Source organism: Hydra vulgaris, chromosome 11 (genome assembly GCF_038396675.1).
Source record: "Hydra vulgaris chromosome 11, alternate assembly HydraT2T_AEP".
NCBI lineage: Eukaryota > Metazoa > Cnidaria > Hydrozoa > Anthoathecata > Hydridae > Hydra > Hydra vulgaris.
Genome location: NC_088930.1, coordinates 11,295,843 through 11,323,566, shown reverse-complemented (window position 1 = coordinate 11,323,566; position 27,724 = coordinate 11,295,843). Strand labels below are relative to the sequence as shown.

Below are 27,724 nucleotides of genomic sequence, written 5' to 3'. Positions count from 1 at the left end.
GAGCCTAGCCAGAAAAGTATCTTGGAAATCTTTTCCAGGTATTGCAATAAACTTAGCAAATAAGTATGCTTTATCATCTTTTCTTACATTTTCAAAACATTTATGTACATTTTCACTGTGATTTAAAAATTTTAGTTTTTTTAGTTTTTCTTTCAAGCTTTTAACTGTTATTCTTTTTTTTTTCTTTGTATTACAAATGCATTTAAATATATCTGCCATCTCTAATGTTATTTTTATCAGCATCGTATTTCATTGGATTCTGGATTTACATAGTGCTTAATAATGCATGGCATTAGTGGCTTTATTTATTTTTTAATTCAAAGATTGAACTATTCATTATTTTCCATTGGAAAAATTCGCTTAAAAATGAGTTTAGTATATATACTGTATGACTATATAAATTGACAAATGTGCCATTTTTTCCTATATATATATATATATATATATATATATATATATATATATATATATATATATATATATATATATATATATATATATATATATATAATATATATATATATATATATATATATATATATATATATATATATATATAGGAACTTGGGAATCGTTATAATTGCGTTAATAAAAACTGTAGTTATGTTGCAACCAGAAAGTTACATTAGATACATTATTTTAACTAAAGGTGGATGGAAAAAACATTACCAAACACTTGAATAGAAAAAACATTATGCCAACCACAAACAATCTTTTAAACATAAAAAATACTCAAAAAAGACTATGTTGTTAAAATATATTTGGCAATTAAAAGAAAAAATATTAATTTTAAATAAACTGGTCTATTCTAAAAACTGCACCTGCCTGCGATAATATTTGCAAAAAATGAATACTATGTTTGCAAGAAAAATTTGAAATCGTTACCCATTTGGATAAAAAAAATTTACTAAACAAAAAATCAGAAATAATTTCTAAATGCAGACATGAACATAAGTTCTTTTAAAAGAATTATGACCAAACTAAAATTATCCATATTCTAAAGAATTCTTTTTCGCAATTTTTATTTTGAAAATAATTTAAATAATAATATTGAAAAATAAGTAGCTAATGTAACTTCCTGGTTGTAACATAACTACAGTTTTTATAAAACTAATTATAACAATTCCCAATTTCAAGTGAAATGTTTTTTTCTTTAATTTGAATTTTTTGATGTTTAGACATCTTTCTTACCTATTCTATACTTCCTTAAACCTATCTAAAATATTTTATATTCCTGATAAAATATTCTAGTTTTAAATTCTAGATTCGTCAAATGAAAAATCAGACAATCAGAAAACGACAGAATTTTCTGAACAATCTAAGATGTTATCAAAGCAATCATCAACAATTAATTTGGAGTATAATTATCCACAATCATTATTACAAGAATTTCATTACAAACGTGGAGCACCTTTATTTAATGGTCCAATGACTCAAACAAAGTTGAAAGATGTAGGAAGGGTTACAAAAGAGGCAGTTGAACAACTTCATAAGTAATTTTTTTAAACATATTTTATATAAGTTAAATATATTTTAATGTTTATCTATATGATCCAAAAAAAAAATCTGGAAATATTTTTATATAGTTTTTATTTTAAATAATATGTATTTTTATAATTTAATTATTGCACATGTTTTTTATAAATTAATCATAGCCTAACCTTTTACAATAAATTTCTTTGATTTTTATCAATATTGATGAATCAAAATTTAAATCACAACCAAATTTTTGTCTTTTAATTTTTAAATCATTAATGATAACTTAAAAAAAAAAAGTTTTTTCATTCAATTGTGATGTTGAAAATGTATGTAAATTTTAGTTTGATTGTGAAAGTTAATAATAATGCAAATTTAATTGATTAAGAATGGTAGAATTGGCTATGTGGTGTAGAAGTGTGACCTTTTGCTTTGATTGTTTTCCATTTATGATTAATGTTTAATTGTAAGTGTATAATTGTCTCTCTAGCAGTTTAAAGGAAACATTTGTTGCTTGAACTGTAAGAGTTAAAAATTTATTGAAACTACAAAAGCTAGCTTAATCATGCCAGAAAAATTACATTTAATGAACCAAAACTAGGTTATAAATTCAACTAGGTTATTTCTTTATTTAAATTTTATATTTATTGTACACTATTTGTATCTGTTTGTTTTACTTTGTTTGTTTTATAAAGTGAATAAATATGAAAATATACAGGTCACTTGATTCATGCCCAGCTCCCAATGAAGAAGCAGATGAACCAAAAGGTTTAAATGTACCTTTGATGACACATCAAAAGCAAGCACTAGCTTGGTTAATATGGAGAGAAAGACAAATTCCATCAGGGGGAATTTTAGGTTTTTTTGTTTATTTGAGTTTTTTTTTATTTTAATCTTTCTTTTGTAGTTTTTATTCTATTAGATTTTGTATGATATATGAATATTATGGAAATGTTTTATTTTTTAGCTGATGACATGGGTTTAGGAAAAACTTTAACCATTATCTCATTGGCTCTTAAGAGTAAACAAGAAAGTCGATCACAAATAAAAGGTTTGTACATATTAACTATTATGTCATTGGCTCTTAAAAGTAAACAAGAAAATATTTCGTATATACATAACTGTAATTTTTTTGAATTTATGTTCAATTTAAGTAACATCTATAAAAAATGGTTTCATAATTTTTACATAGGAATCTAAATTACTTTTTTAGATTTATGAGTTTATTAAATACCTTAGAATTTAAAACATGTCTGATGAAAATTGTTTCATTCTCATCAAAAAGAAACAATATTCAGAGTACATATTGCCTTTGCCATTCACCAAGCTCTATACATAACACCAGGCATGCCAGCCCCAGTGGCACTCAACTGAACTCAGTTTTAAATTCTAAGGTATTTCTTTATAATCTTAACTAATTCACATAAGTATCTTATTTTGAAATGATTGTTGAGTTGAAGGTAAATGTCTGGCAAAAAAAGTTTTAAATGTATGAACACATGTAAAAGTATTTAAATAAAAAAGTTTGTTACAATCATTTGAAACTTTTATCATCAACTTAAAGATTATATGAAAAAAATTTTCTCAATTCTTTAAATACTTTTTTTCTTTATGAAGAAGTTCATTTTATTTTATTAAAACAAAGAAGTTTTTTTTTGATTTATTTAAAGCATGCAAAATGTATTTTTGATGTAACATTAATTGCATTTTTTGTAAAATGTTTGTAATTTACGTAAAATGTTTGTAAATTATAATATTACTGTTTTAAGAAAGTTTTTGACTTTTTTTTGTTCTCTAAAAATTCATTTAGAACCTGTTATTAATTCACAACTAGTTTTTTCGAAAGCAACACTTATTATATGTCCAGCTTCTCTTGTTCACCAATGGCATAAAGAGATTGAAAGGCGTGTAGATAAATCAAATTTGACAGTTTGTGTGTATCATGGATCAACAAGAGAAAAAAGGATTAGAAAGTATTATAATAATTGTTTATGATATATATATATATTTATTTAATGTATATATATATATATATATATATATATATATATATATATATATATATATATATATATATATATATATATATATATATATAACGTCAAAATTAAATCATTTAGGTTATATTTATATTCGTTTCTATTCTTTACCTTAAATTTTTATTTGTATTTTATTTTAGTAAATGTCTGTTTATTTAATAGTATAAAATAGATTTATTTTATAATATGTACTATTATAAGTAATGCATAAGTAATAGGGCAATTCCATATTTTCTATCAAATATTGGTATAGATGAAGAAAATTCTGTGAGTAAAACTAAGAACAATGATGTAAATTTTTTTTAATTAAAAATGTAAACTGATTAGGAAATAGTATTTTAGGCGTTATTTTCTATCAAAAAAGAAATATTAACACTAAACTAGTTATGTTTTTGGCGTGCTGTGCCGAACGGTAAAATGATAAACTTTTTCATACTGTCATTCTGGGTAACATAGAACTTGCCCATAACATTGAATTAAACCTGTAAGTGTTTTCAGTTTTTTTCTTTGGTAATTTCTTTGCCTGTTCTTCAACCAACGAGAATATGGTAAATTGCTTTTTTTTTACAGAAGTTTTACCATAATTAAATAAATTTTGGTATTATATTGTGAATATTATGTATTATATTGTGAATATCAGGTAAGATCTTATGTATTTTATTAACCTATTTGTCAAATTGTAACATAAACTCAAAATAATATGAACTTACATGTTTTTGCTGCAAAAGGGATGTATATTTCCACTCAGATAAAATATAACCAAAGTCAGAGTAACTTTGAATATTTAATTTTACTCAAAAATATTTTCTTGCTGTCTGAGTAACATTGCAATAATACATAATAATAGACATCCTTTTACTGTAGTAGCTTAATTAAACTAACTATTGACAATATTCTATTGTTTACATTGATATACTTTGATACTTTAATTTTTAATATTATTATTATTTTTATATGAAGTTCCAAATAATTAGTTTTTTTTACTAGATTTGTAATAAATGTTTTATAAAATGGCTATTTTTATAATTTTGTTTAATATGCTATCAATCAACTAGTTTTTATTGATAATAGCAATTATCTTTATATTTCTAGCATTCAAAAATGTCAAGAAATGTTTGAGAACTCATCCTAGCACAAGAAAATATTGTTCTAGTTACAATTACTTAAATTATTGTTGAGATTTCTAAGTTTTTTGAAGTACCCAAAGCAACATTCTATAAATTAAAAAATAAACACTAAAAATCAGTGGGACATCATATTGTCTTTAGTATTGATTAGGAATATTTTTTTTAATTATTTACTTTATATAAGTATAAACGAATACCATTTGGTGTTAATGACTTAAAAAGTTTTGTTAAAATCTGGATGATAACGGAAAAAACAAGACAATAGTTTAAAGATTGCCAACATGGTGTCAGCTTTATCTTACCAGATATTCTTTGTTAAAAGAAAAAATGCTGTATAGTATTTCAAAGAAATACTATACAGCAAGTGCAGGATTTTCATATAAAATTGTTTTTCAGTTATTCAAAACCTAAGAAGGAAATAAATGGCGTAATTCTAGATATTATGTACAATGTGTATATAAAATGTGAAATATTGATGTTTCACTCGATATTGGATAGTTTTTTTAAGAAATATGTTGTTGTTTATCAAGTTATTGGAGACAATGAGCACTTTATTGAGGTTTTACATATGTATAAAAATCATGCAGTTCTCTTATTAGAACAAATAAACAATTACAATGCACATGCTTTCTAAGATCATGGTTATGCTATAAAAGAGTTTACTGTGACTCAACCTAATGACTTGTGACAATGAACAAATCCATGTTGAGTGTAATTTTTTAAGTTGAATGAGACAATAATAATATTGAAAAAATTTGTGTCTCAAAACAGAGAACTTATGATATCTACTTACACCAAAAAACCAACAGCTTCTTGAAAATTCTTTTTTTCTCATCAGGTTAGAAGGAAATTATACCCTGGTCTAGTCAAAATAATTAAAATTGCTGATAAGTTGTTTGAAAACATTCCAAATGAGTCCTTCTCAATTGATGAGAGTTTGTATACAATAAATGATAACATGTTGATTGCAGAGTTGCATTAACTTTATTCACATTCAGATATTATAACTGATTTTTTGTAAACCTTAAACACTGTAATTTTTTTATAGTAAATGATATTTATGAGTAGAGATATGTCTTTAAAACTTAGATATGTCTTTAAAACTTTTTCTTTCATAACTTTAAAATTTGATCAAAAGTTTATTTTGTGATTTGCATTATTTTATTGAATTTCTTGTATGTTAATTGTCAAAATATTCTTGATTAGATGTATTTAAAAATTGTTTTAAAGCAATACAAAGTGCAATGCAAATGCAAAATCTAAAGCAATACAAGCAATGCAAATGCAAAATCTAAACAATTTTTAAAAGATTAAAATTAACATTCAGTTTACTAGTATTCAAAGTTACCCTAAATGCAACTTAGGGTAACTTTTAAAACTAGCTCAAAGCACACAATGTTACCCAGAATGACTGTATCTGAAACATCATAAACAAATCATTATAATGGTAGCAACTTTTTAAGAAGAAAAAAAAAATTCAATTTTTATCTGTATGACCTACAAAAACCTAAGGTTAAGTAATAAACTGTGTTCAATAGATAAATAAATAGAAAATTTGTCTCTAAGATTAAACCCAAATCAATTATGACGATTGTATATGTTGGAATGACTTAGTACAAGTATGTTAAATTGAGGTGGAACCTCTTACTAAAATTAATTTTTCATCTATTGATCTGATGAGCACAAAAGAATCTGCAGAGGTTTTTCCACTTACATATCTTCCAAACTTCCAATCAATTGAACGTTCTGTATAGTCTGTAACCAATGTATCTAAGCTAGTTTATGGCCTCAAAAAAAGTCTCAAAATTCTTACTAAATATTAGAGTAAAAAAGAAAATCACAGAAGTCTTAACAAAACCAATCATTTTATCCCAAGCAAATGATAAATTGATTGATAATTTAAAAGTTCTTAAACTGATGTTTTGCTTTTATTTGATCAATGCCATAAACTCAGTAAAGTTTACACTTTTTTACCATGCATAATCTAAGAGTTAGTGTCTTTTAGCGCCTATCAGACCCATATTTTATTGGGTGTCATCCAAAAATATTTAAGCTTTTATATTTATATATAATTCTTTACATTTTAGCCGATTTTGTGACATGCTATATTCAAGTGTGAAATATATATGTTTGCACAATTATTCGTAATTTTGTTAGTTTTTAAATGTTGAAGTTGGAATCATTTTTACAATTTTTTGAACTATTTTTTATAAAAATGTGTTTGGTTGCACATATAAAATCTTCCACATTCTTACCAATTTTTTTTTTTTAAAAAAATTTTGCCAGGTGGACTTGCCCTAATGAGTAATATAAATATATATTACTTATGTAATATATATTTATGTTATTTAAAAATCATCATTGCTTATGAATTTATAATATAAAAGTACTATAAATACATAAGTAATGATGATTTTTTCAACTAGAAAATCATCAGTAGTATCAATCAATAATATTAGTTTTATTTGTTTTATTTTAAACTATATATTTAGAGTTATTTAACTATTATTTTAAGGTTAGCATTATATGACATGGTACTAACAACATACAATATTGTCAGCATTGAGGGAAAGAATTTTGTGGATAAAGACAAAGTAAACACTAAAAAGGTTTGAAGGTCTAACAATTGAAGTTGTATTTTTGTAATTTACCCAATATTCAATAGTTCACGAGTATAAAGTGTATGTAATATAAAGCATATATAAATGACCACAACTCTTGCAATAGAAAATTACTATATGATTCTAAATTTTGATTTGCCTTCTTATAAGAATAGATTGCAGTTGCTATCCTTTTTTTTTAACATGTTTTAGACTGATCACTAAAAGAACAAAAAACTAGAAACATATTAGAATTAAGAATTCAGTTCTAATATGTTTATATTAGAATTGAATTCTCAATTCCAATATAAACATTCTCAGTTAAATTGCAACTTTTTGAGTTAAATTGCAACTTTTCTTATACTCTCTTTTCCAAAACTCATTTTTGAATCTGAATGAACACACAGATGTATGTGTGTGTGTGTTTGTGCGTGTGTGTGTATTATAATATAAACTTCTTATTCCTTTTTTAAGATAGGGAGGTTAATAAAAATATTTATAGTTTCATTGTCTATGCCACTCTCAGTTGGGATATTAGATGTGGTTGTAGTGTGTGGTGTGTGTGTGTGTGAAGGTGTCCCTGATGGTCTTAGTTTTGGAATAGGTTAGGTGTGTTTATAATTGGCGTTAATGTGCCAATGCATCCTGATAATTTTGAATATATGATTTAATTAGGAGGAGAAAGTGTGTGCAATTTTTTGGGAGAATAGTTGCACGGATAAGTTAGGTTTATGTCTTGCAAAGTGCTTTTATTCTCATTAATGATTTGTAAGGGAATTAATTAATTATTAAATCCTCTAAGAATTAGTTGTCTGTTGAGTGTCTTCAGTTCTGTAATAAAACTGTCATGTTCTGAAATGGTGCATTTGTAACAAAGGTTCTGTGAGTAAATGATAGTGTTTTTGATATGTGGGGGATAGTCGGAGTTAAAGTGCAAAGGCTCAGTGTGTTTGAAGGTTTTCTGTATAGGGTCGCATGGGTCTATCCTTGTGGGTTTTTGTAGATAATAATGTCTAAAAAAGTGCTGTCTGAATGGTTAAAATTGAATTTGATATTAAGGTGAAAGTCAATTAAAATACAAGTGGTAACAATTTTCAACAACTTATAAAATTCCATTAATTTTAATTAGTTAATATCAATTTTAGTTTTTTATATGCACTTATAATAGTTATGGAATTTGAAGATTGTGGTTTTATATGTCATTATGCTATGACCCTAAAATCTGTCATTAAGTTTTTTGTCAACATTTATTTAATCATATTTATTTACCTCCTGTGCTGAAACAACTTTATCTGTCTCTTACTTGTCTTATCTGTCTCTTATTTGTCTTATCTGCTGGCACCCAACTAAATAAGTTGAAAAAAAAGGTATTACACTTTATCTTCATCAAATGACAGAGGATGAGTTGTTGAGTACTTTGAGCAGAATAATGATTGGGTGAAAATCTAAATTGATTTTCACCCAATCATTATTCTGATAATTCATCAGTGCGTAAGCCCTATTTATATTAAATAGAGCTTACGCACTGATGTTTAACAAGTGCATACGTCATAGTCAACTACTTTGAAGGTTGATTGTATTTTTTTTTTTTAAATGCGCATGGAGATTTTTGCAGTTTACAATAATAAAAAGAAACAGAAAAGAGCCTAGTATGTTAGACAAATTAATGAACATATTACAAATGGTGGTCAAAAAATCTGGCCAGATAAAACAAACTTTAGTCTTTTTTCGTATAATAATCCAAAGATCAATTTTGAAAATACTTGTTTCAAAATGTTTCAAGGTTATATTGCAGCTATATCCCCAGCAAGTTTCGATTCCCACCATGTCCCTGGTAGTACTGCGCTCAACTTGTTTCTCTCCGCAGTAGCCTTGTTCATCAATGATCGTGTTTTGGAGTTAAAGAGTTGAGAGAGGGTTGTAACCACAATAAAGTAGCCTCCTCGACTGTAGTGATCCTCTTTGCCTTGAGGAGGTGAATTACATAGTTAAAAAAAAATAGTCTTAATAAAAACTTGGCTATGTCAGTGGGTAACATCTAGGAATCATTTACAGAATTTAGTTGTTGTTGTTGTGGTAGCAGACAAAGCTACTTGTTATACTTACTCTTTTTTATAAAAATTAAACAGTTCATTTATTCATGTGAAAATTTACTTAATGTATTTTATTTACGTGTTTATCATCTTTTTTTGATAATAATTCATGTTCTTAAAAAAACTGTTAACCACTTGTTTTTAACCCAGAATATATCAACTTGTTCTGGTTACAATATTTTACCAAATTAAAATTAAATTTTTTTAAAAAAGTCTTTAAAAAAGACAAATGAACACATTTTTTTAAGATTTTCATCAGATTTGTTTAATCATCTTTACTCATATTTAATATAGTTTTGATGTACAATTTATCTGACTTATCTTTTACAAAAAAAGAAGGTCATTTGAAATGGACAATTAACCTTAAACTGCATGTACAGTATCAGACAAAACATGATGGACTAACTCAAATTTAAAACAAAAGTTGATCATAAACTGAAAAAAAGTAGTAAAACAATTGAACATATTAATTTTTAAGTAGTTTATTATGTTGTTAACAAAATTTAAAACTTTTGAATCATACTAAAAATCACTAAAAATCTTTGGACAAAACAAGGTGGACAATAAAAAAATTGACTGAAAATTAAAAAAATTTCAAAAATCAACTTATTATTTTTTGAAAAACTTCAAAAATTAACTTAATATTTGGTAGGACCTCCTTTACTTTCAACTACTGCTTTCATTCTTCGAAGCATAGACTCAATTAATGAGTCAACATTTTTCATATCAATCTCTTGCCAGGCCTTCTTGATTTGTTCAAATAATTCCTCACTGGTTTTCACATTTGCACGCTTAATCTTATTGTCAATTATTTCCCAGAAATTTTTTATGGGATTCAAGTTTTTATGGATTTTTAGGGCTCCATAATTTTTTTATGGATTTCAAGGGCTTTGTGCAGGCCTCTCCATTGCGAGAGGCCTGCACAAAGCCCTGACTTCATTGATATTCTTGTCCTTGAACAATTGTTTTACAACTTTTGACGTGTGTTTGGGGTCATTGTCCTGTTGAAAAATCCATTTTAGCGACATCTTCCATTCAGCATGTGTTAACATAACATCTTCCATTATATATTTGTACACAAAGCAGTCCATAATTCCATTGATTTTGTGAATAGGACCAGTTCCTAGTGCTGAGAAACATTCCCAAACCATAGCAGGCATTCCATGCTTAACACTCTTCTTGGTATATTTAATATTGTATCTGGTGTTCTTTGGTCTCCAGACTTGCTTCTTGCTGCGCTTTCAAAAAGGTTATATTTTGATTTATTACTAAAAAGTACGTTTTTCCACTGGTCTACAGTCCAATTTTGGTGTGCTTTGACAAGCGCAAGTCTTAGCTTTCTATTTTTAAAAGAAGTTAGTGGTTTCTTGGCAGGCATTCGAGAAAACAGTTTTGCTTTGTTAGCTCTTTGTTGCAGAGTGCGATTAGAGATTTGTAGTTCAAGTTTTTAGGTTAATTTTTAAAATCTTTAATAATATTTTCACGTAAAACACTCCCTAATTTGTTGTAAGGCATTTTAAATTGCAATTTTTTACACGACATATCACGAGTTAAATCTGTTTTTAGTTTAATTGAAAAAATAATTGGTCAGGCGTTCCAAAATCTATTTTATTATTTTAAAGTACTGTTACTATTAAAGTCAAAACAAAAGAATACGTTAAATTGAATAAATACAATGAAATCTTATAAAAAAAGCATCGTTTTGATTTGTCCACTTTGATTTTTCCACCTTGTTTTATCCAGAGAAAAATGTTGAGAAAAATGTGTTATAATTTTTTTTTTGTGATTCTTATGATGATTCAAACATTTTAAATTTTGTTAAAAACATTATTAACTATTTAAACATTAATATGTATAGTTGCTTTACTTTTATTTTAGTTTTTGATCAACTTTTGTTCTAAATTTGAATTTGTCCACCATGTTTTGTCCAATACTGTATATATTTAGTTAAATGAATGTAGTATAAGGTAAATTTGTATTGTATTTTGCACTTAACTATACACAATTTAATTGTAGGCATATATTTATTCTCTATAGGTAATTTTTATAGAGCTTATGTTTTTAAAGAGCTTATTTTTGATAGGTATAGTGATTAAATATGATCCTATATCAGTTTTAAAAGTTGTTTTTCAACACCACATAGCAACATGTCAACATTCGTATATCAATTCATTAATAAATTAATAACCAAGTTTAATAGCTTAATTTTTGATTTATTTCAAAGCTTTGAATAACACTGTCTTTTGTGACACATTTCTAATGGTTTTAACAGTCAGTTTTTTATGAAAGATTTTATTAACTATATTTTATTTTTTTGTATATTGTTAAAACATTTTTATTTTAAATTTAACGGAGACCAATTAATTTTTTTTAGAACCAGTTGTCTGATTGGTTAGAGGCAAGTGCACCAAAAAATGCTGAAGACGGACCTTTATTTAAAATATTTTGGAGGCGCGTAGTTCTTGATGAAGGTCATACTATTAAAAATCACAAATCTGGATTAGCTATATCTTCTTGTGCAATTGAAACAGGTATTGCTTCATGTGCAGTTGATATATATAGATGTCATGCATTAAGACATTTTTATGAGTATTTTTATAAATAATATATCACAAAAAATTGAAAAATTTGTTGTCAAGTTTTTTAACAGCTCATTTAAAAAAAAAAAGCTAAATATAGGCTGAGCTCTCCACCAAAGATCAAGCTGGCTATTTGAGCTCTCCACTAAAGATCAAGCTGGCTATTTGAGCTCTCCACCAAAGATCAAACTGGTTATTTGAGCTTGCTACCAAAACTACTTTTTTTCAGTTTATGATCAACTTTTGTTTTAAATTTGAGTTAGTCCACCATGTTTTGTCCGATACTGTACATGCAGTATAAGGTTAATTGTTCATTTCACATAACTTTCTATTTTTGTAAAAGATAAGTTAGATAAATTGTACATCAAAGCTATGTTAAATATGAGTAAAGATGATTAAACAAATCTTATGAAAATCTTAAAAAAATGTGTTCATTTGTCTTTTTTAAAGACTTTTTTAAAAAATTTTCATTTTAATTTGGTAAAATATTGTAACCAGAACAAGTTGATATATTCTAGGTTAAAACTAGTGTTTAACAGCTTTTCAAAGAATAAAAAAACATCTTGAGTACAAATATTCATTAAAATGATTTCATAATAAATGTTGAGTATTAGAATAATTCTTTGCTGATTTGTAAAAAATTATATAATTTTACTCTAGAAAAGTGAAAGTATTTTTTAAAAATAAATTTCAATCTTTGAGTAGCTTTAATAAATGCTCTCTATTTCTAGCTTTATTTTTGTGTTTATTAGGAAATAATAATCAATATTTCTACTTGTTGAATTTTCCAATACAAAATTGTAATTAGCTTTCCAAAGATTTAAATGCAACATGCATCTATCATAACACAAGATTCTGTTGTTTTCACGTTTAATCGTTTGAGTTAATAATTTTAACTTCATGTTTTTTAACAATTTTAATCATTTTTGTTGTCATATCAATTCATATTATGGTATTCTTTAATTAGTAGTGGTTAAATCATTAAATTAAACACTTTCAATGAAGTTTTGGTAGTAAGCTCAAATAGTTAGCTTGATATTCGTTGGTAAGCCCAAATAGTCAGTTTGATCTTTGGTAGCAAGCTCAAATAGCCAACTTGATCTTTGGTGGAGAGCTCAGCCTATAATTAGCTTTTTTTTAAATGAGCTGTTAAAAAACTTGATTAATGTTGACTTTGAATTGATTAAGTAACTTTTATATAATATTTTTTTAAATTAATGTTTTGTCTTTATAAACTAGATGTAGTTGACTTTTACCCACAGCATATGTCACTGTGTCATTGGGATATTTAATGCTCAAGCATTTAAGATTTATTTGAGATGCTTTCAGAAAGCAACAAAAAAAAAAAAATGAAAAGTAGAGTACCTAAAATTTGAAAGTTGAAAACGTCTGAAAGTATATTTTTTGATTCAACTGAACCTGATTAAAAAGATAATTAACCAACAATTTTTCAGACATTACACCAAATGCTGACATTTTGTTTAATAGGACACAAAGAGATAATGTATCGAATGCTTTCCTAATGTTGTGAGTCATCAACTTGTATTCCATTTTCAATTTTTTCAAAAGTTTTGTTGACCTTTTTGTTCGGTATAATTGTTAATTTTGACTGGTAATATTGAGATTAGTCAGACTCAGATTTTTGTTGCTAAAGTTGTTGCAAAAAATCTGAGAATTTTTTTTCTCCTTGCTCAATAGTTGTAAAGAAATTAAAATGCTGTTTGATTTTAAGAGAAAAAATTTGTTTTATATTTTCTAAAATATAACAAAAAAAAAAAGTTTTACATTTTCTAAAATTCCTCTGGATCTAGAGTTTTTTATTAATTTTTTTAAATTTTTTTTTTGGTAATATCTATGTGTTATTTTAACTTGGATCTTTTGAATTGATAATATTTAACTAAATGTTTTATAACAGGGTTGCTTTCATATAAAGTTTTATGATACTTCCATAAAACTGTCTCTATTATACATGCATTTTTTTTTTAATATTTTAAAAATTGTTTTTTTTGTTTGCAATTAAGTAAAAAATGTTTAAATCCCCAATTGATTTGATTTATAAATGAACAAGGACAATACTTCTGAAATGTTCATTAATCTCAGGATGTAAATGTTTTGATATTTTTAGCAGTCTATAAAAAACAGCAATAAAAAAAAGATTTTTTAATAAAAACTATAATAACAATACTCTCCAGTTTTTTATCTTTGAAATCAAAACACCTCTGGTAATTTACTTTATCCTTGATATTCTGATCCCCCTGATGTTTGTAACCCTGAATAGTGTACAGATATTGTTTTAAATGGTAATATGAGTTTCTGATAAAATCTCATATTACCAGTTATAACAATATCTGTAAACACAAAAACATATGAGAATTGCATAATATTCAGTAAGATTATTAAGCAATTTTTGTATGTTTTATGTAAAATATTCCTTTTTTTTTTAAATAAAAAAAAGAGAGATGAATATTTAATAATTATAAGGGATCTGGTTGCAGTTTCATATTCTCACATATTAAATATTAAAATAATAATATTAGTAATATTAAAATATAACAATTTAATGATTGTAACAAAATTTACTTTTCGTTACTCTATAAAACTCAAATTATTAAAGTTAACTTAATATTTACTTTTCTAGAATATTGCTGCATATCAAAACAAATGCCATTAGTTGTCTCTCAAAATACTCTTTGCTTGTTCAAAGAAAAATGTTAATATAAATAAAATATTTGTAGCCTCAAAACATCAGCCATGTTTTAAATTTTTAGCAGTCAAACCTTAATTTCACAGTTTAAAAAATATTGCTCAGTAAATATTTGATCTAGTCTTATTTTTATCTATTGTAATTTATTTTTATAGCCCTAAATTATAGTTTTAAATTTTTTAAATTAATTAAATTTTAATAATTTTTAACTAAAGTTACTAAAAAAATAGATGTTGTAATTAAAGAGAAAAGTAATGGTCGCCTGAAATAATCTCTTCAGTTAAAATAAGCTTAGTAACTTGTATGCTCTGCACTGTATCAGTAACTTCTTTAATCTTAAAATTTAAAAAAAAAAATTTTAATTTAAAATTTAGCAAAAAATACAAGAAAATTAAAATTAATATTTTTATATAGCAAATAAAAAAGTTTTAAATTATATATTTTTTTCTTTCTTTTAAAGAAAGTCGTTGGATAGTTACAGGCACTCCTATTCAAAACAAAACATTGGATTTATATTCACTTATCAAATTTTTGAGAGTATCACCATTTGACGAGTATAAAGTTTGGAAAAGAGAGGTAGAAAGTAAGAGCACCGCTGCAACACGGAGACTCAATTCACTTGTAAGCAGTTTATTGCTGCGAAGAACAAAAGACCAAACAAATAAAGAAACTGGAAAAAAACTGGTAAAAATATTGCAAAACAAAAAATAATTTATCAATTTTTTATTTGATTTAAATAGTCTTGTAATTAATTTTCAGGTAGATTTGCCAAAAAAAAGTACCATAGTGCACAAAATCAAGTTATCGGAAGATGAATCATCAGTATATGATCTTATTCAAAAATTTTCAAAGTAATTTTGTGTATATGAATATACACACACATTTTTATATAGTTTATATTGTTAAAAGTCAAACTTGTATCAAGTAATCTTATGAATTTATAGAAATATGTTTACACAATACCTACGTAAGGATACATCAGCAAATAATGATTGTAATGCTTCTGTTGGAATGCCAAGTGATGTTCTTGGGTTGAACATTGAGGAAGCTCTTGCAATGTTTGGTTTAAAAAATGTTTCTGCTGTAAATGCAGGTTGCATATTAGTACTTGTTTTAAGATTACGCCAGTGTTGCGGACATTTGAGTTTGATGTGCGAGGTGCTTATTTGTATCTTATTTGTTGTTGCTTTGATTTGTTTTGAAATAGTTTTATTAGTTTTTTCAAAATAATTTTTTAAAAAATTTCAATGTTAATTTTGTTTAACATAGGCTGTTGATCCGGACCTGCAAAAGAGTGAAGGAATTGATCTACCATTAGATGAACATTTTGGAAATCTTTCTATTCATCAAGATTTGTTTGAAGTATTGTAAATTTTAATTTTTTTCAAAATTTTTTGCAGAACAATTTGCATTACCAATAATCTTGTCTTTTATTTGCAGAAGCAAAATTCACGTCCAAGAGAATTATTACCTAGTTTTCCAAGTACTAAGGTAGGCTTAAAGTTTTAAGTATAATTTTAAAACATGTAATACATGCAATACCTACTGTCTCTAAATTTAACCTTTTTTTTTGTTACTGCTGACTATTTGTTAAACAGGATGATAATCTTTAAACAGCAATCATATAATCTTTAGACAGTAATCATATAACCTTTAAATAGCAGTCATATAACTTTTAGACAGCAATCATATTTTACATGATATAAGATTTTGAATGTGTTTTTATTAAAATTGATTTTCAAATATATATTTTTTCTTTGTTAATTTTAATTAGTTTTCAACAAATTTAATCAAACTTAATTGTAGATATGTATTAGTTATGGTCGGCCATAACTGCTACATATCTACCGGTGACATGCAAAATATCAGTTAGATATGTAGCAGTTAGCAAAATATTTTTTCTAATTTTATAAGTTCAACCTCTATAGGTTCATATTTGAGTGGTTTGTTTATTAATTGAATTTTAGTAGTTTTTTCAAGCGCCAAACCATATACAACAAATTTAATAAAAAGTTAGTTTATATTAAAAAATGATTCATGTAGTTTTTCTCTGCAAACTGTGTACTGAACATCAAATACTTTTTATTTGTTTGGTGTAGTGGCTTTGATTGGTGTTGAAAACTTTTAAACTGTGCATCCAATAATGATTGACAGGTCTGCACAAGGTTCATTTCAAAACAGACCTGTCAATTTTTAGTTTACTGAATTATTAAATTTAAATTAAAAAGTTTATTTTCTGCTTTTTATTACAAAAAAGATTAAATTTTTTAGCAAATTTTTTGCTATATTTTATTTTCTATTTTTTAGTCTTTTCAATGAGATTTATATATATAGCAAATTTTGATTTACAATATTGGCTATATATAAACTGCAATATAATACCAATGTAATTTTTTATCATAATCAATGAAAAAACATTAAAATTAAAAAAAAGAACACCCTGAGAAGGAATTGAACCTGTAACTCTGTTAGCCACGCTTAATAATTAGGCACCAAATATATCCATCTATGAGGAAAAAAAATAGAGCTTTTAAACATTTTTTTGTATATAAATAAGGTTTTTGTTATGTAAACGGTATTTGTGTAAAATACAAATAATGTTTACATAACAAAAACCTCTCCTAGAAATGAAACATTAAAACTTTAAAAAAAATCTTTTTGAGGATTTGAACCCGCAACACTATCACTCACGCCTCAAAAGAAGAGGGTTATTACATACACAACACTACACAAGTATATTGAAAACCTAACAAAATCATATTTGTAGACAAGTTACTTGATGAAAAGTTATTTTCAAGTGAAAGAAAGGGTTATAAAAATTGATTCTTATTTGTGTGGTTCAGATTGGTTTCACCATATTGTCATTTTTTTTTTTAAATAAAGGGTTACCATCCAAGATTTACAAACTCCTATCCTTATCCACAATTAAATTGAGGGCTTTATATCCAACCTATTCTTCTTTTAGATAAGTTGTTTTTTCCATGGCTAAGTAGCCACACCTGCCCCAGAGTAGGGTCATTTTAACATTGTGACCAGGACAAAAGGAGGACATTGTGATAAAAAAAATATAGATAACACATAGTTTTTGTTATCTAGCAATTAATTTTGTATACTAATACTAATATATATATTTTTTTAAAATTAAAATTATTTATTAATAGAAATATGATTTATTAATAATTTAGTTGAAAGATGGACTTGTACATTTAGTTAATAAATGCAAATAAATTAACTTGAATGAAATAAAGTTTGTTATGAGATGTTTATCTGGTATTTGTTCATAATTATTTGGTTTTGTGTGAGTTGTACAGCTCAATATTTAATTAAATTTTTTTTTTCCTAATGTTTTAGATTTTTTCATATTTTAGATAAAGGCATTAATAAAGTGTTTGAAAGACTTACAGTATCAATCATTAGGAACCAAGGCGATTAAAAGGTGTCCTATGTTATAAATAAATTTCAAATAATCTATTACTGTAACTTTTTTTTAGTCATTTCTAAAAAATTTTTAATTTTATTTATTTTAGTGTTATTGTATCTCAATGGACTCGCATGTTAGAAATTGTAGCAGATCATCTTAAAAAACAAATGTTTAAGTTGGATTTTATAACAGGAAGGTAATTGTTATTTTTATAAAAAAATATAAAATATTTCTTTTGAGAAAGACAGAAATTTTTTGACATGAACAATATAACTAGTCATGAAATAAAACTATAAGACTGTATAACTGAGATAAAATAACTGAGACAAAAATAAGACTGTACTGTTGATAAAAAAAAAAGTAATGAGTTTGCCTTTAGTGTGTAATTAAAGTTTTATTTATTTAATTTAAATTTTTATTTATTTTATTTAATTTTTGTTTCCTTATATATATGGGGAGCAAATTATATTAATAAGTACAGTTATCAATAAATGTGTGATACTGATTTACAGGGTCAGATTATTGAAGGTTTATTGAAATTTATTTATGCTATTTATTTTTACTAGTCTGTTCCATACCGACCATTTCTATATTTATTCTTAATATGGTTTCTTCATTTCAATAATTTTTAGGAATTATTAAAAAATTGTTGGTTTAAAAATCTTGGCAATTTCCTGACTACTGTTTTTTGAAATTTTCCTACCCCTTGTGTTAAATTTCCAGGTCAGAAGCGTTATTTTAATTAAAAGTAGTTTTTAATTATGTTTAACCAAAAATAATAAAATGCACAACAAAAATATTTAAATAAGTATATTAGCGTAGTTGTTAAAACATGTGTTTTTAATAAGTTGTATAGGAACCTCTGTAAATGTGTTTTATATAATAAAATAATACCAGAATTAAAAAATTTTTGGAAAAAAAATCTTTTTTGGGGTAGCTCAAGACCCTTAAACTTCAGGCTGGTCTCTAATGTTATTAAAAAAAAAAGTTCTTTAAAAGTATTGGTCTTTATGTTAGGTCTCAAAAGAAGCGAAATTTCATAGAAATTTTAAAAATTATAATAAAATTTTTTTGTAAAAATGCACGTTTTTATTTTTTAATTAAAAAAAAATTATTTTCTAGGCAGTGAAATCGAATTAATTATTTTTATAAAATGATGGTTATTTTTAAAATTTCACTTCTATTGAAGAACTTTTTATGATAATATTAGGGACCTGTTTGATGTTTTAAGGCATTGAGCTACCCTTAAAAAAATTTTTATTCAGTATTATTTTATTACAAAGAACACTATATATATAATATAATTATATATATAATTAGCTTTGACTTCTCCTTGAACTTACTATCTACTATAGTAAGTTCAAGGAGAAGTCAATGCTATAGTCTATGTTTTACTTTAAACCAATTTGTTTTTTCTCCCTGTCAACCCAATAAAGTAGCTAATATGATTAGCCTATTATAAAATTATCTCCAAAAGAAGGTTTGGCTTTGATGGTCTCAGCTGGTTTGTCCCAAAAAGCTTATCCGAAAATAAGGATTACAGCTAAGGAAAGAAATACAAATATATATCCTTTGAATAGCGATATTTTATTAGCAAGAAAAGAATGCTATCCTAATAGCATTATATTTAGTGAGAAAAGTGCTGAAATTAAACTTCAAAGCCTTCTTGATCACACAATTTGTTTTTTTCAAACAGATTCAATCATAACTCAAATTAGTTGTAAATGGGGGTTTGATGGCGCATCTGGTCAAAGTAAAAGCGAAATAAGCAAAAATTTGACAATGATAATTCAAAAGGCTCTAATTTATTTAGTACCACTTTTGTTCCTTTGGATCTTTCATTTGGAAACATATTTGTTTGGGTATACCCTAAACCATTATCAATTAAATTTTGTTGACCAATACGAGTTCAATATCTAAAGGAATCAGAAGCTATTTTGAAATTTGAAAAAGAATATATTCTAAATCAAATAAGTTTACTAGAGGATGCAGAATTTGAGTTGATAAATGGTTTAGAAGTAATTGTAACTAAAGTTAAATTTAATTTAGAATTAACAATGATTGACAGTAAGGCTGCCAATGCAATATGCTCAGTTTCTTCACAACAAGTTTGCAATATATGTTCAGCTTCTCTAAAACAAATGAATTCTATTGCATGTGACTCAATACCAACTCCAACTTCTAATATAGATAACATAGAATTATTTCTTTCTCCATTGCATGCTTGGATAAGGTGTTTTGAATGTTTGTTACACATTTCTTACAGACTTGAAATAAAAAAAAGGCAAATTTGTGGTAATGATGACAAAGAAGTTTGTGAAGAAAAAAAATGAATTATACAAAATAAATTCATTGAAGAATTAGGGTTAGGAGTAGATTTTCCTAGGCAAGGTGGTTCTGTAACTTCAAATGATGGTAATACTGCCAGACGAGCATTTAAACATTTTGATTTATTTTCTTCTATTACAGGCATAGATAAAGAATCAATAGAACGTTTAGCAAGCATTTTGGACATAATAAATTCAAGTTATGAGATAGATACAATAAAATTCAGTGAATATTGCACTAAAACAGCAAAGCTTTATTGTGAAAAATATAATTGGTTTTTTATGTCATTATCTACGCATAAGTTATTGCTTTACAATTCTGAAATAATTTCCAAATTCTTGTTGCTAATTTAATTATGTTTAGACGAAGCTCAAGAATCTAGAAATAAAGATAATAAACAATTCAGACTTCACCATTCAAGAAAAGATACAAGGCTCCATACAATTGAGAACCAACTTCACTATCTTCTTATTACAAGTGATCCAATAATATCTATATAATTTATAATTTCTCAAGATAGAAATAAAGTTAAAAAAATTCAATTATCAAAGAGCACTCTAGAACTTGTTAAAAAATCAAATAAAAATACCATTGATGAAATCCAAAGTGATAATGAAACTGATAATAATGAGTACAATGAGTATGACAATGAAGATAAAGATGAAGAAAATTATGAATTAGTTACTGGCGAAATAGATTACCAAGATGTATATAAACATAATGAGTAAGATGGTGATGCTGATATATTTATTTTTAAGCTTATTTTTCAATTTAGGTGATATATAAAACATATAGATCATGTTAACTAATTATTTTCAAAATTTTTCATTCGGTTTTCAAAAAAATAATTAATGTAAAACATAATTAGTTAAAATTAATCGGGGCAAGGTGGTGGGGAGGGGGGTCTTAGTAAAATTTACTACCCTCTGACCATTATTAACCCTTTTTTAAATATTTTGAGTCTTCTTTCCTTGTCTTTTTTTTTTTTTTTTACATCTTAGAGCAAATTTTCAGCAATTTTGAATAAATATTGTTGACAAAATTAATTTTGGCCTAATTTTAAGTTTAACATATATAAACTCATTTTATAACAATTATAAACATATTGACAAATATAATTATAGAAAACTATAAAATATATATACAAATAATATCTTAAGTCATACATGCAACATATACTAGTAATCTATAAACAATAAATTTTTGAAATAAAAGATCTAAAGACTGTTAATAATACTAAAAACACTGACTAAGTATTATATTTATGTGGTAGTGGTGTAGTGGTAGAGTGCTTGCCTCATAAGCGAGAAGTTCTGAGTTTGATCCCCACGGTGTGCCTGGTAGTATCAACTTGTTTCTGCACGCAGCTGCCTTGTTCGTCAAGGTTTGTGTTTCAGAGTTATAGAGTTGAGAGAGGGTTGTAACCACAACTAAAGTACCTTAACCTACAGTCAAGGAGGCTACTTAAGTTGGCTCTGTTGACTTCTCGGCCTTGTGAAGGTGAATTAACATTAAAAAAAAAAGAGTATTTAAAAAAACTGTCTAAAAAAGAATATAGATGTTTAAAAACAGTCTGAATAAGTATACAGATGTTAAAAAACACTGACTTACTAAGTATATGAGATGTTTAAAAACACTGACTGACTATGTATATAGATGTTTAAAAATACTGGCTGACTAAGTATATAGATATTTAAAAAAACACTGACTTGCTAAGTATAAAGATGCTAAAAAATCAATTACTAAATGCTGTATTAGACCAACTAATGCAACCATTATCTTTATTGACTCTCAATAGATCAACTAAAAAGTTTAATTTTAGATTACTTACACAATTCTTAAATTTAATCTTATCGTACTAAGAATTTTAATTTACTTTTCTTTATTATTTATATTATATATTTTTAAGTAGAACAAAATATCTAGGGCTTTTTGTATAAGATTTAAAAAAACCTAACGCTTTTTTTTTATTATTATTTTATTATTCTGTTTCACTCTCAACAAGGCTGCAAGCAACCATTATTAAGTTGGGAGTTACTAGAAAAAAGAATAGAGTTATAGAGCAAGGAAATGGGGGAAAAGCTAGACGAGCTTTAAAAAGCTTTGATTCTAATTCAAAGAAAATAAAACTTTTGAAAAGCATTTAATTTCTTTATAAATTTATAAAGAATAATAATGCTTTTAAACTTACTTTATCATTTTCATTAACTAAATAAAAAAACAAACAAATAATAATTAATTTTTAATTTATAATCTTCATAATAGTCAATATTTATATTCTTTACTTTAATAATCTATTTTATTTACTTTAATTCGAAAAATCTATTTAATCAACTTTAATTTACTTACTGGATTCAATTAATTTATAAAAGTTCATAGTATATATAAAAAAAACTGCTAAGAAAAAACCAACCAAAACGAAAAGTTAAAACAAAGAAAATAGACAATCAAGATAAATGACATATTTGAAACATGTTTTTAAAAAAAAAAAAAAAAAAAAGAAAGGTAAGATGAAATGTAAAAGAAACTTTTTTAGTTTTGAAAAATCTCTATTTTGCAGAACTCCATAACAGAAAGACTAACAATAGTTTAAAAAATTAAAAATAATAACTAAGCACATTGAACATTGACTGTACTAATTATGCTGATAGTTTATATGATTTTGCTAAAATTTTATCTTATTTGATGATGTTTAATGTGGAGGTTGTAAAAAAAAATTGAATAAACTTGTTGTTTAACTCTTTTTATTTAATTTTATAGTCTTTTTTTTTAATTTGAATTCTTTTATTTCAATATTATTTAAATATTAAATTTGCAAACCAAAAATTCTCAAAACTAAAGAATGAAAAATTTACTAAATGATAAAACATGTGCTATAAACAAAACATGTTTATTTGTTATATAATAAAACATGTGCTTGAAAAAAAACACGTGTTGTTTACTATATGCATTATATTTTAGTGTATCAGCAAAAAATAGGTCTGATATTGTTGAAAAGTTTAACAATGATGAAGATCTCCAGGTTTTTTTTTTGGTTTTTTTTTGGACAGAATATGTTTTGCTTAATAATTTTTTTGGCAAAATTACTAAGCTATGTTTTTTTTGCTTTAGATATTACTGGTTTCTTTAAAAGCTGGAGGTGTTGGATTAAATTTAGTCGGAGGATCCCATTTGTTTCTGCTTGATCAACACTGGTTATTTATTTATTTATTTTTATTTTTTACTGCATCTAGTTTTGTTTTTATCCTATATTTGTATTATTTATATTTTTATTAAGTAACAGTTAAATATGTTTAAATAAGACTTTGTGCTAGGTATAATAATATAATAGTACTGTAAAATGTTTTAAAGGAACCCTGCTTTGGAAGAACAAGCATGCGATCGTGTTTACAGAGTTGGACAACAAAATGATGTAGTCATCCATAGGTTGTTTTTTTCATCAAAATTTTTGTCTCTATTCCTCTGACAATTTTTAATCATTACTTAAAAGAATTATAAATTTTACTATAAAAAATTATAAAACAGGTTTTAAACATTGGGGAGTAATAGTTACATAGTTGCTATTTTTTGTTTCTACATTATAATAGATATTTACTACATTATAATGGCTAATCTCAATTTATTTAATGGCATTGGTCCACTTTTTCTGAAACTAAAATCGTATAATTTAAACTTAATTTAGCCGGCTTTCTGTTATCTGTTTTCTCCTAAAATGTTTTTTTGTGCTATATAAGCTTTCCAAAAAAAAACATAAGATTTGACAGAAGCATTTTCAACAACAGTTTCAATAACCCTTTTTTAATTTTTGAATAGATCATTTGAGTAATATCTGAGTGTTTAAACATTTATTTAATGAAGGGTTTTCTTATATTTAAATATACTTGCATTAAGAAGCTTTCATTGCATTTTGCACATCTTCTTTTGCTGTATTTGACAAATTTGCTTGCTTAATTTTCCTAAGCTATTATTTATATTAGTTAGATATCATTTGTAAGTCTGACATTATTTTATATACATTATGTTATATACGTTATACATACATTATATTATATGCATTAAATATACATTATACATACATACATTTATTATATAGATTATGTCTCGTTTCTGATCCTAGTCAATGTTCAGTTTCTTCACATTCACCCTAAGGTGCTTCTGATCACGGTTTGATTTCTCTAAAACTATTATCCCATTCTTCTTCATCATCAGAATCCCCCTATCGTCGTACCACTTACAACTACCTTTAAGCTGACTGTGATTTTCTTCGTAATGGCCTTTGGGTAGAAATCTTTTGTCTTCCTGCTGACAATCTTTTCCATACAAATCTTTCATAATTTTTTTTTGTTACTGAACTGTTTAATTAATATGATTTTCTTTGGTAACAGAAACTTAGCTCAAAATCAGAATCAAAAGAAATTCAACACTAGTTTAAACAACCTTGTTTAACTTCATAATTAGAATCTATTAATTTATATACCACTTTAGCATTTTGTTTGTTTAGCTAATCTATGCTGACTGCAAGCATACATAAATGTTTATTCTTGTTAGATTTTTTATTGTTACCAGTTTCGATATATTTTTTTAAATTATTTCTTTAAATTAACTGAAAATCAGTCAACAGTCTTAAAATATGTCTCGTTATGAATATACAACTTTACTGTTGAGTGGCTTTTATTTATACCTCACCAGCTATTATTAAATTTTGTCAATCATACTGCAACAAACATAGAGCTCGTGAAACTTTTCATAGCCTTGATTTAGCCACAGAAACATCTTGGAATTCATAATTGCTATGTAAAGTTAAACATCATTGAGTTGGCTATGTGTATGTGTGTGATGTACTGTGTTATATATTGAGTGGGCTATGTGTATGTGTGTGATGTACTGTGAATAATATATTCACATCAATATAATATATTGATGTGAATATATTATTCGTTGAATTCTTTTTTTTATTTTTTTAATGTTTTTGTTAAACTTAAGATTTCTCTGTGAAAACACAGTTGAAGAAAGAATAGTAAAACTGCAAGAACAGAAAAAATCTCTGGCTAACAATGTTCTTTATGGGTATAATTTTGATTTTGCTATATATGTTTTATTAGTTTATACTCGTTTGCATTTTTTTTATTGATTTTTAACAAACTGTAAATTATCAAATAAGCTATGTAGTAATCACTTTATTTTCTCAAAGGCATTTTAAAAAAAAATACCTTGTTTATAATATCTTAAGTTTTATGTAATTTATATTTCTGTTGATTAAGACAAAATCAACTTTGAAATTAATTATTATTTTTTTCCATTATATTTATCTTTTTATTTTTGTTAAATCGTTTTGTTTTTGAAAGTTTGCAACTTTCTGTTATAATTATTATTTTGAACTTCCAGCAAAAGTCTAACATAAGTTAATAAAACCCCGTTTAAATACCCCTTTTCTGCTCGCCAATAAACAATCCCTAAATCTTTTAAAAAAATCTAGTTCTGTAAGATATTAAATAAGCTCGTTTTTACTGTAATTGATTTTTCCCTAACTTATTATTAATTACTTGATTTTTTCCTAAATTTATTTTTAAATATATATTTCAATATTTTTGCGTTTTTAATTATGTATTAATATCTATTTTTAATAATTGATTTTATTTATTATAGCGAAAAATCGCAAAAGCTTACTTTGGATGACTTAAAGATGCTGTTTGGTATATCACAGTTTAGATAATGTACTCATAAATAATTTTATTTATAATTTAATAAATGTAGATTTTTTTTTATCATTTTTATTTGTTTTTATAATTTTAAAATTTAAGCATTATTTATATAAACGCAAATCTAATTTTTTGGTGGTCTACATGTAATAATAAAGCTATTGCTATGTCAATCTATATCAACATTTCTCTCCCCAAAACGAGAGGGGTTGTTAAGTTGCTAAAATATAAGGAATTGTTAACTTTTCCTAATGAGATTTGTTGTTAACTTGCCAAAATAAGAGGGGTTGTTAACTTGTCAAAATGAGATTTGTTAACTTGCCAAAATAAGTGGGGTTGTTAACATGACAAAGTTATCGCTCTTAAATGCTTTACATTTGTTTATATTATTTATTTATTTTTTAATTTAAAATATCTATAATTTTTATCTAGTTTTAATTAAAAAATAAACTGGGGAACCAAACTTCAGGGCTAGGTTTGTTCACAGGCTTCGATAATAGATTATAGAACTTAAGTTTACATTTTGTTCAAATCAGTGCATAGTGGGAAATACAGAAATAAAAAAAGTGACTTACTGTCTGATAGCGGGTTTTGTTACTAACACCCTCTTTACGAATTTTCCAATTCATAAAATTTTAAATGTGACTGTCTTTATAGTAGTGACTCCTTGAAGTTAGGTTTTTAATGTATTTTTGATAAATTTTCTTAAGATGCAGGTTTTAGTATTTATTTTATATATTATACTCTAACTACCTTGAGAAGTGTAGCTGCGATATTAAACGCTAAATATTTTTGAAAAATTGATGAACATGGTTGGTTCAAAGTATTAACGCTTGTTGACAAAATTATCAATAATTCACCAGATCGACTTAGTTTTATGAGAGAGAAGCCATTGAGTTTCGAAAGAGTTAATACATTTGATAAAAAAATTAAACAGAGAAACTAACTTATTTGTAGTGTCGGACCCGAGTTAATGCAAATTTAATTATTGTAAACTAATTCGCGTTATATTGCGAAAGCAATTCACCGCTAGAGATTTCACAAGCTTTTATTCTAACTTTTAAATATGGAGCCGGTGCCGGGTACCCGGACTCGGACCTGGTATTTTATTCCGGGTACTCGGCATAAACTGGTTTAAGCACATCTCTACTTATTTAACATTTTAATTCAAGCTAAACATGCTTCTGATCCCCTAATTAGTTTAATCTCATTAACTCAAAGTTTAAAAAGTAAATTATATAGAGATCAAGGGCAATTCCACCGTTACTTATGGGACATTTTGATTTTTGTAATGTCATATTTTTAGATACATATTTTTTGTTTTAACAGATTAAATGTTTATGTATTTATGAATCATCCCAAAAACGATTATTTGTTTTCCAGTATATTGAAATTTTGTTCAATTATTACAAGTTTACGAATTATAGTTGATTATATTCTGTGTTACTTGCGGGACGCAAAAAAGCATTGCATTAAACCTGTTGTTTTCAGTTGAATATTTCAAGGCAAATATTTAACCTGCATAAACTGGCTTCTTAAATTAAATTAAGTTATTATTTTTCTGCGTAAAATTATTCAAAAGATTGTTTTAGCTATTTATTTATATATTTTAAATCAAATTAATTATCGTTGCTTACGGGGACAATTCTACGCTTTTA

The 27,724-nt window shown here is 25.6% G+C and overlaps 1 protein-coding gene across 1 annotated transcript in view; it reads left to right on the top strand.

Moving 5' to 3' along the window:
• The window catches only part of LOC101241027 (transcription termination factor 2), a 44,763-nt gene extending 18,628 nt beyond the window's left edge, over window positions 1-26,135 (top strand). Inside the window, exons 7-24 of the mRNA XM_065810076.1 lie at window positions 1,265-1,493; window positions 2,195-2,334; window positions 2,444-2,527; window positions 3,287-3,449; window positions 7,158-7,251; window positions 11,710-11,866; window positions 15,079-15,302; window positions 15,378-15,469; window positions 15,563-15,776; window positions 15,888-15,980; window positions 16,059-16,109; window positions 17,987-18,054; window positions 18,146-18,235; window positions 23,329-23,389; window positions 23,479-23,561; window positions 23,719-23,793; window positions 25,351-25,434; window positions 26,014-26,135. Of these exons, the coding sequence (XP_065666148.1) occupies window positions 1,265-1,493; window positions 2,195-2,334; window positions 2,444-2,527; window positions 3,287-3,449; window positions 7,158-7,251; window positions 11,710-11,866; window positions 15,079-15,302; window positions 15,378-15,469; window positions 15,563-15,776; window positions 15,888-15,980; window positions 16,059-16,109; window positions 17,987-18,054; window positions 18,146-18,235; window positions 23,329-23,389; window positions 23,479-23,561; window positions 23,719-23,793; window positions 25,351-25,434; window positions 26,014-26,080 (2,069 nt within the window). The 3' untranslated portion in view covers window positions 26,081-26,135. The remainder of the gene's footprint in view (window positions 1-1,264; window positions 1,494-2,194; window positions 2,335-2,443; window positions 2,528-3,286; window positions 3,450-7,157; window positions 7,252-11,709; window positions 11,867-15,078; window positions 15,303-15,377; window positions 15,470-15,562; window positions 15,777-15,887; window positions 15,981-16,058; window positions 16,110-17,986; window positions 18,055-18,145; window positions 18,236-23,328; window positions 23,390-23,478; window positions 23,562-23,718; window positions 23,794-25,350; window positions 25,435-26,013) is intronic.
• Window positions 26,136-27,724: the final 1,589 nt, after the last annotated feature.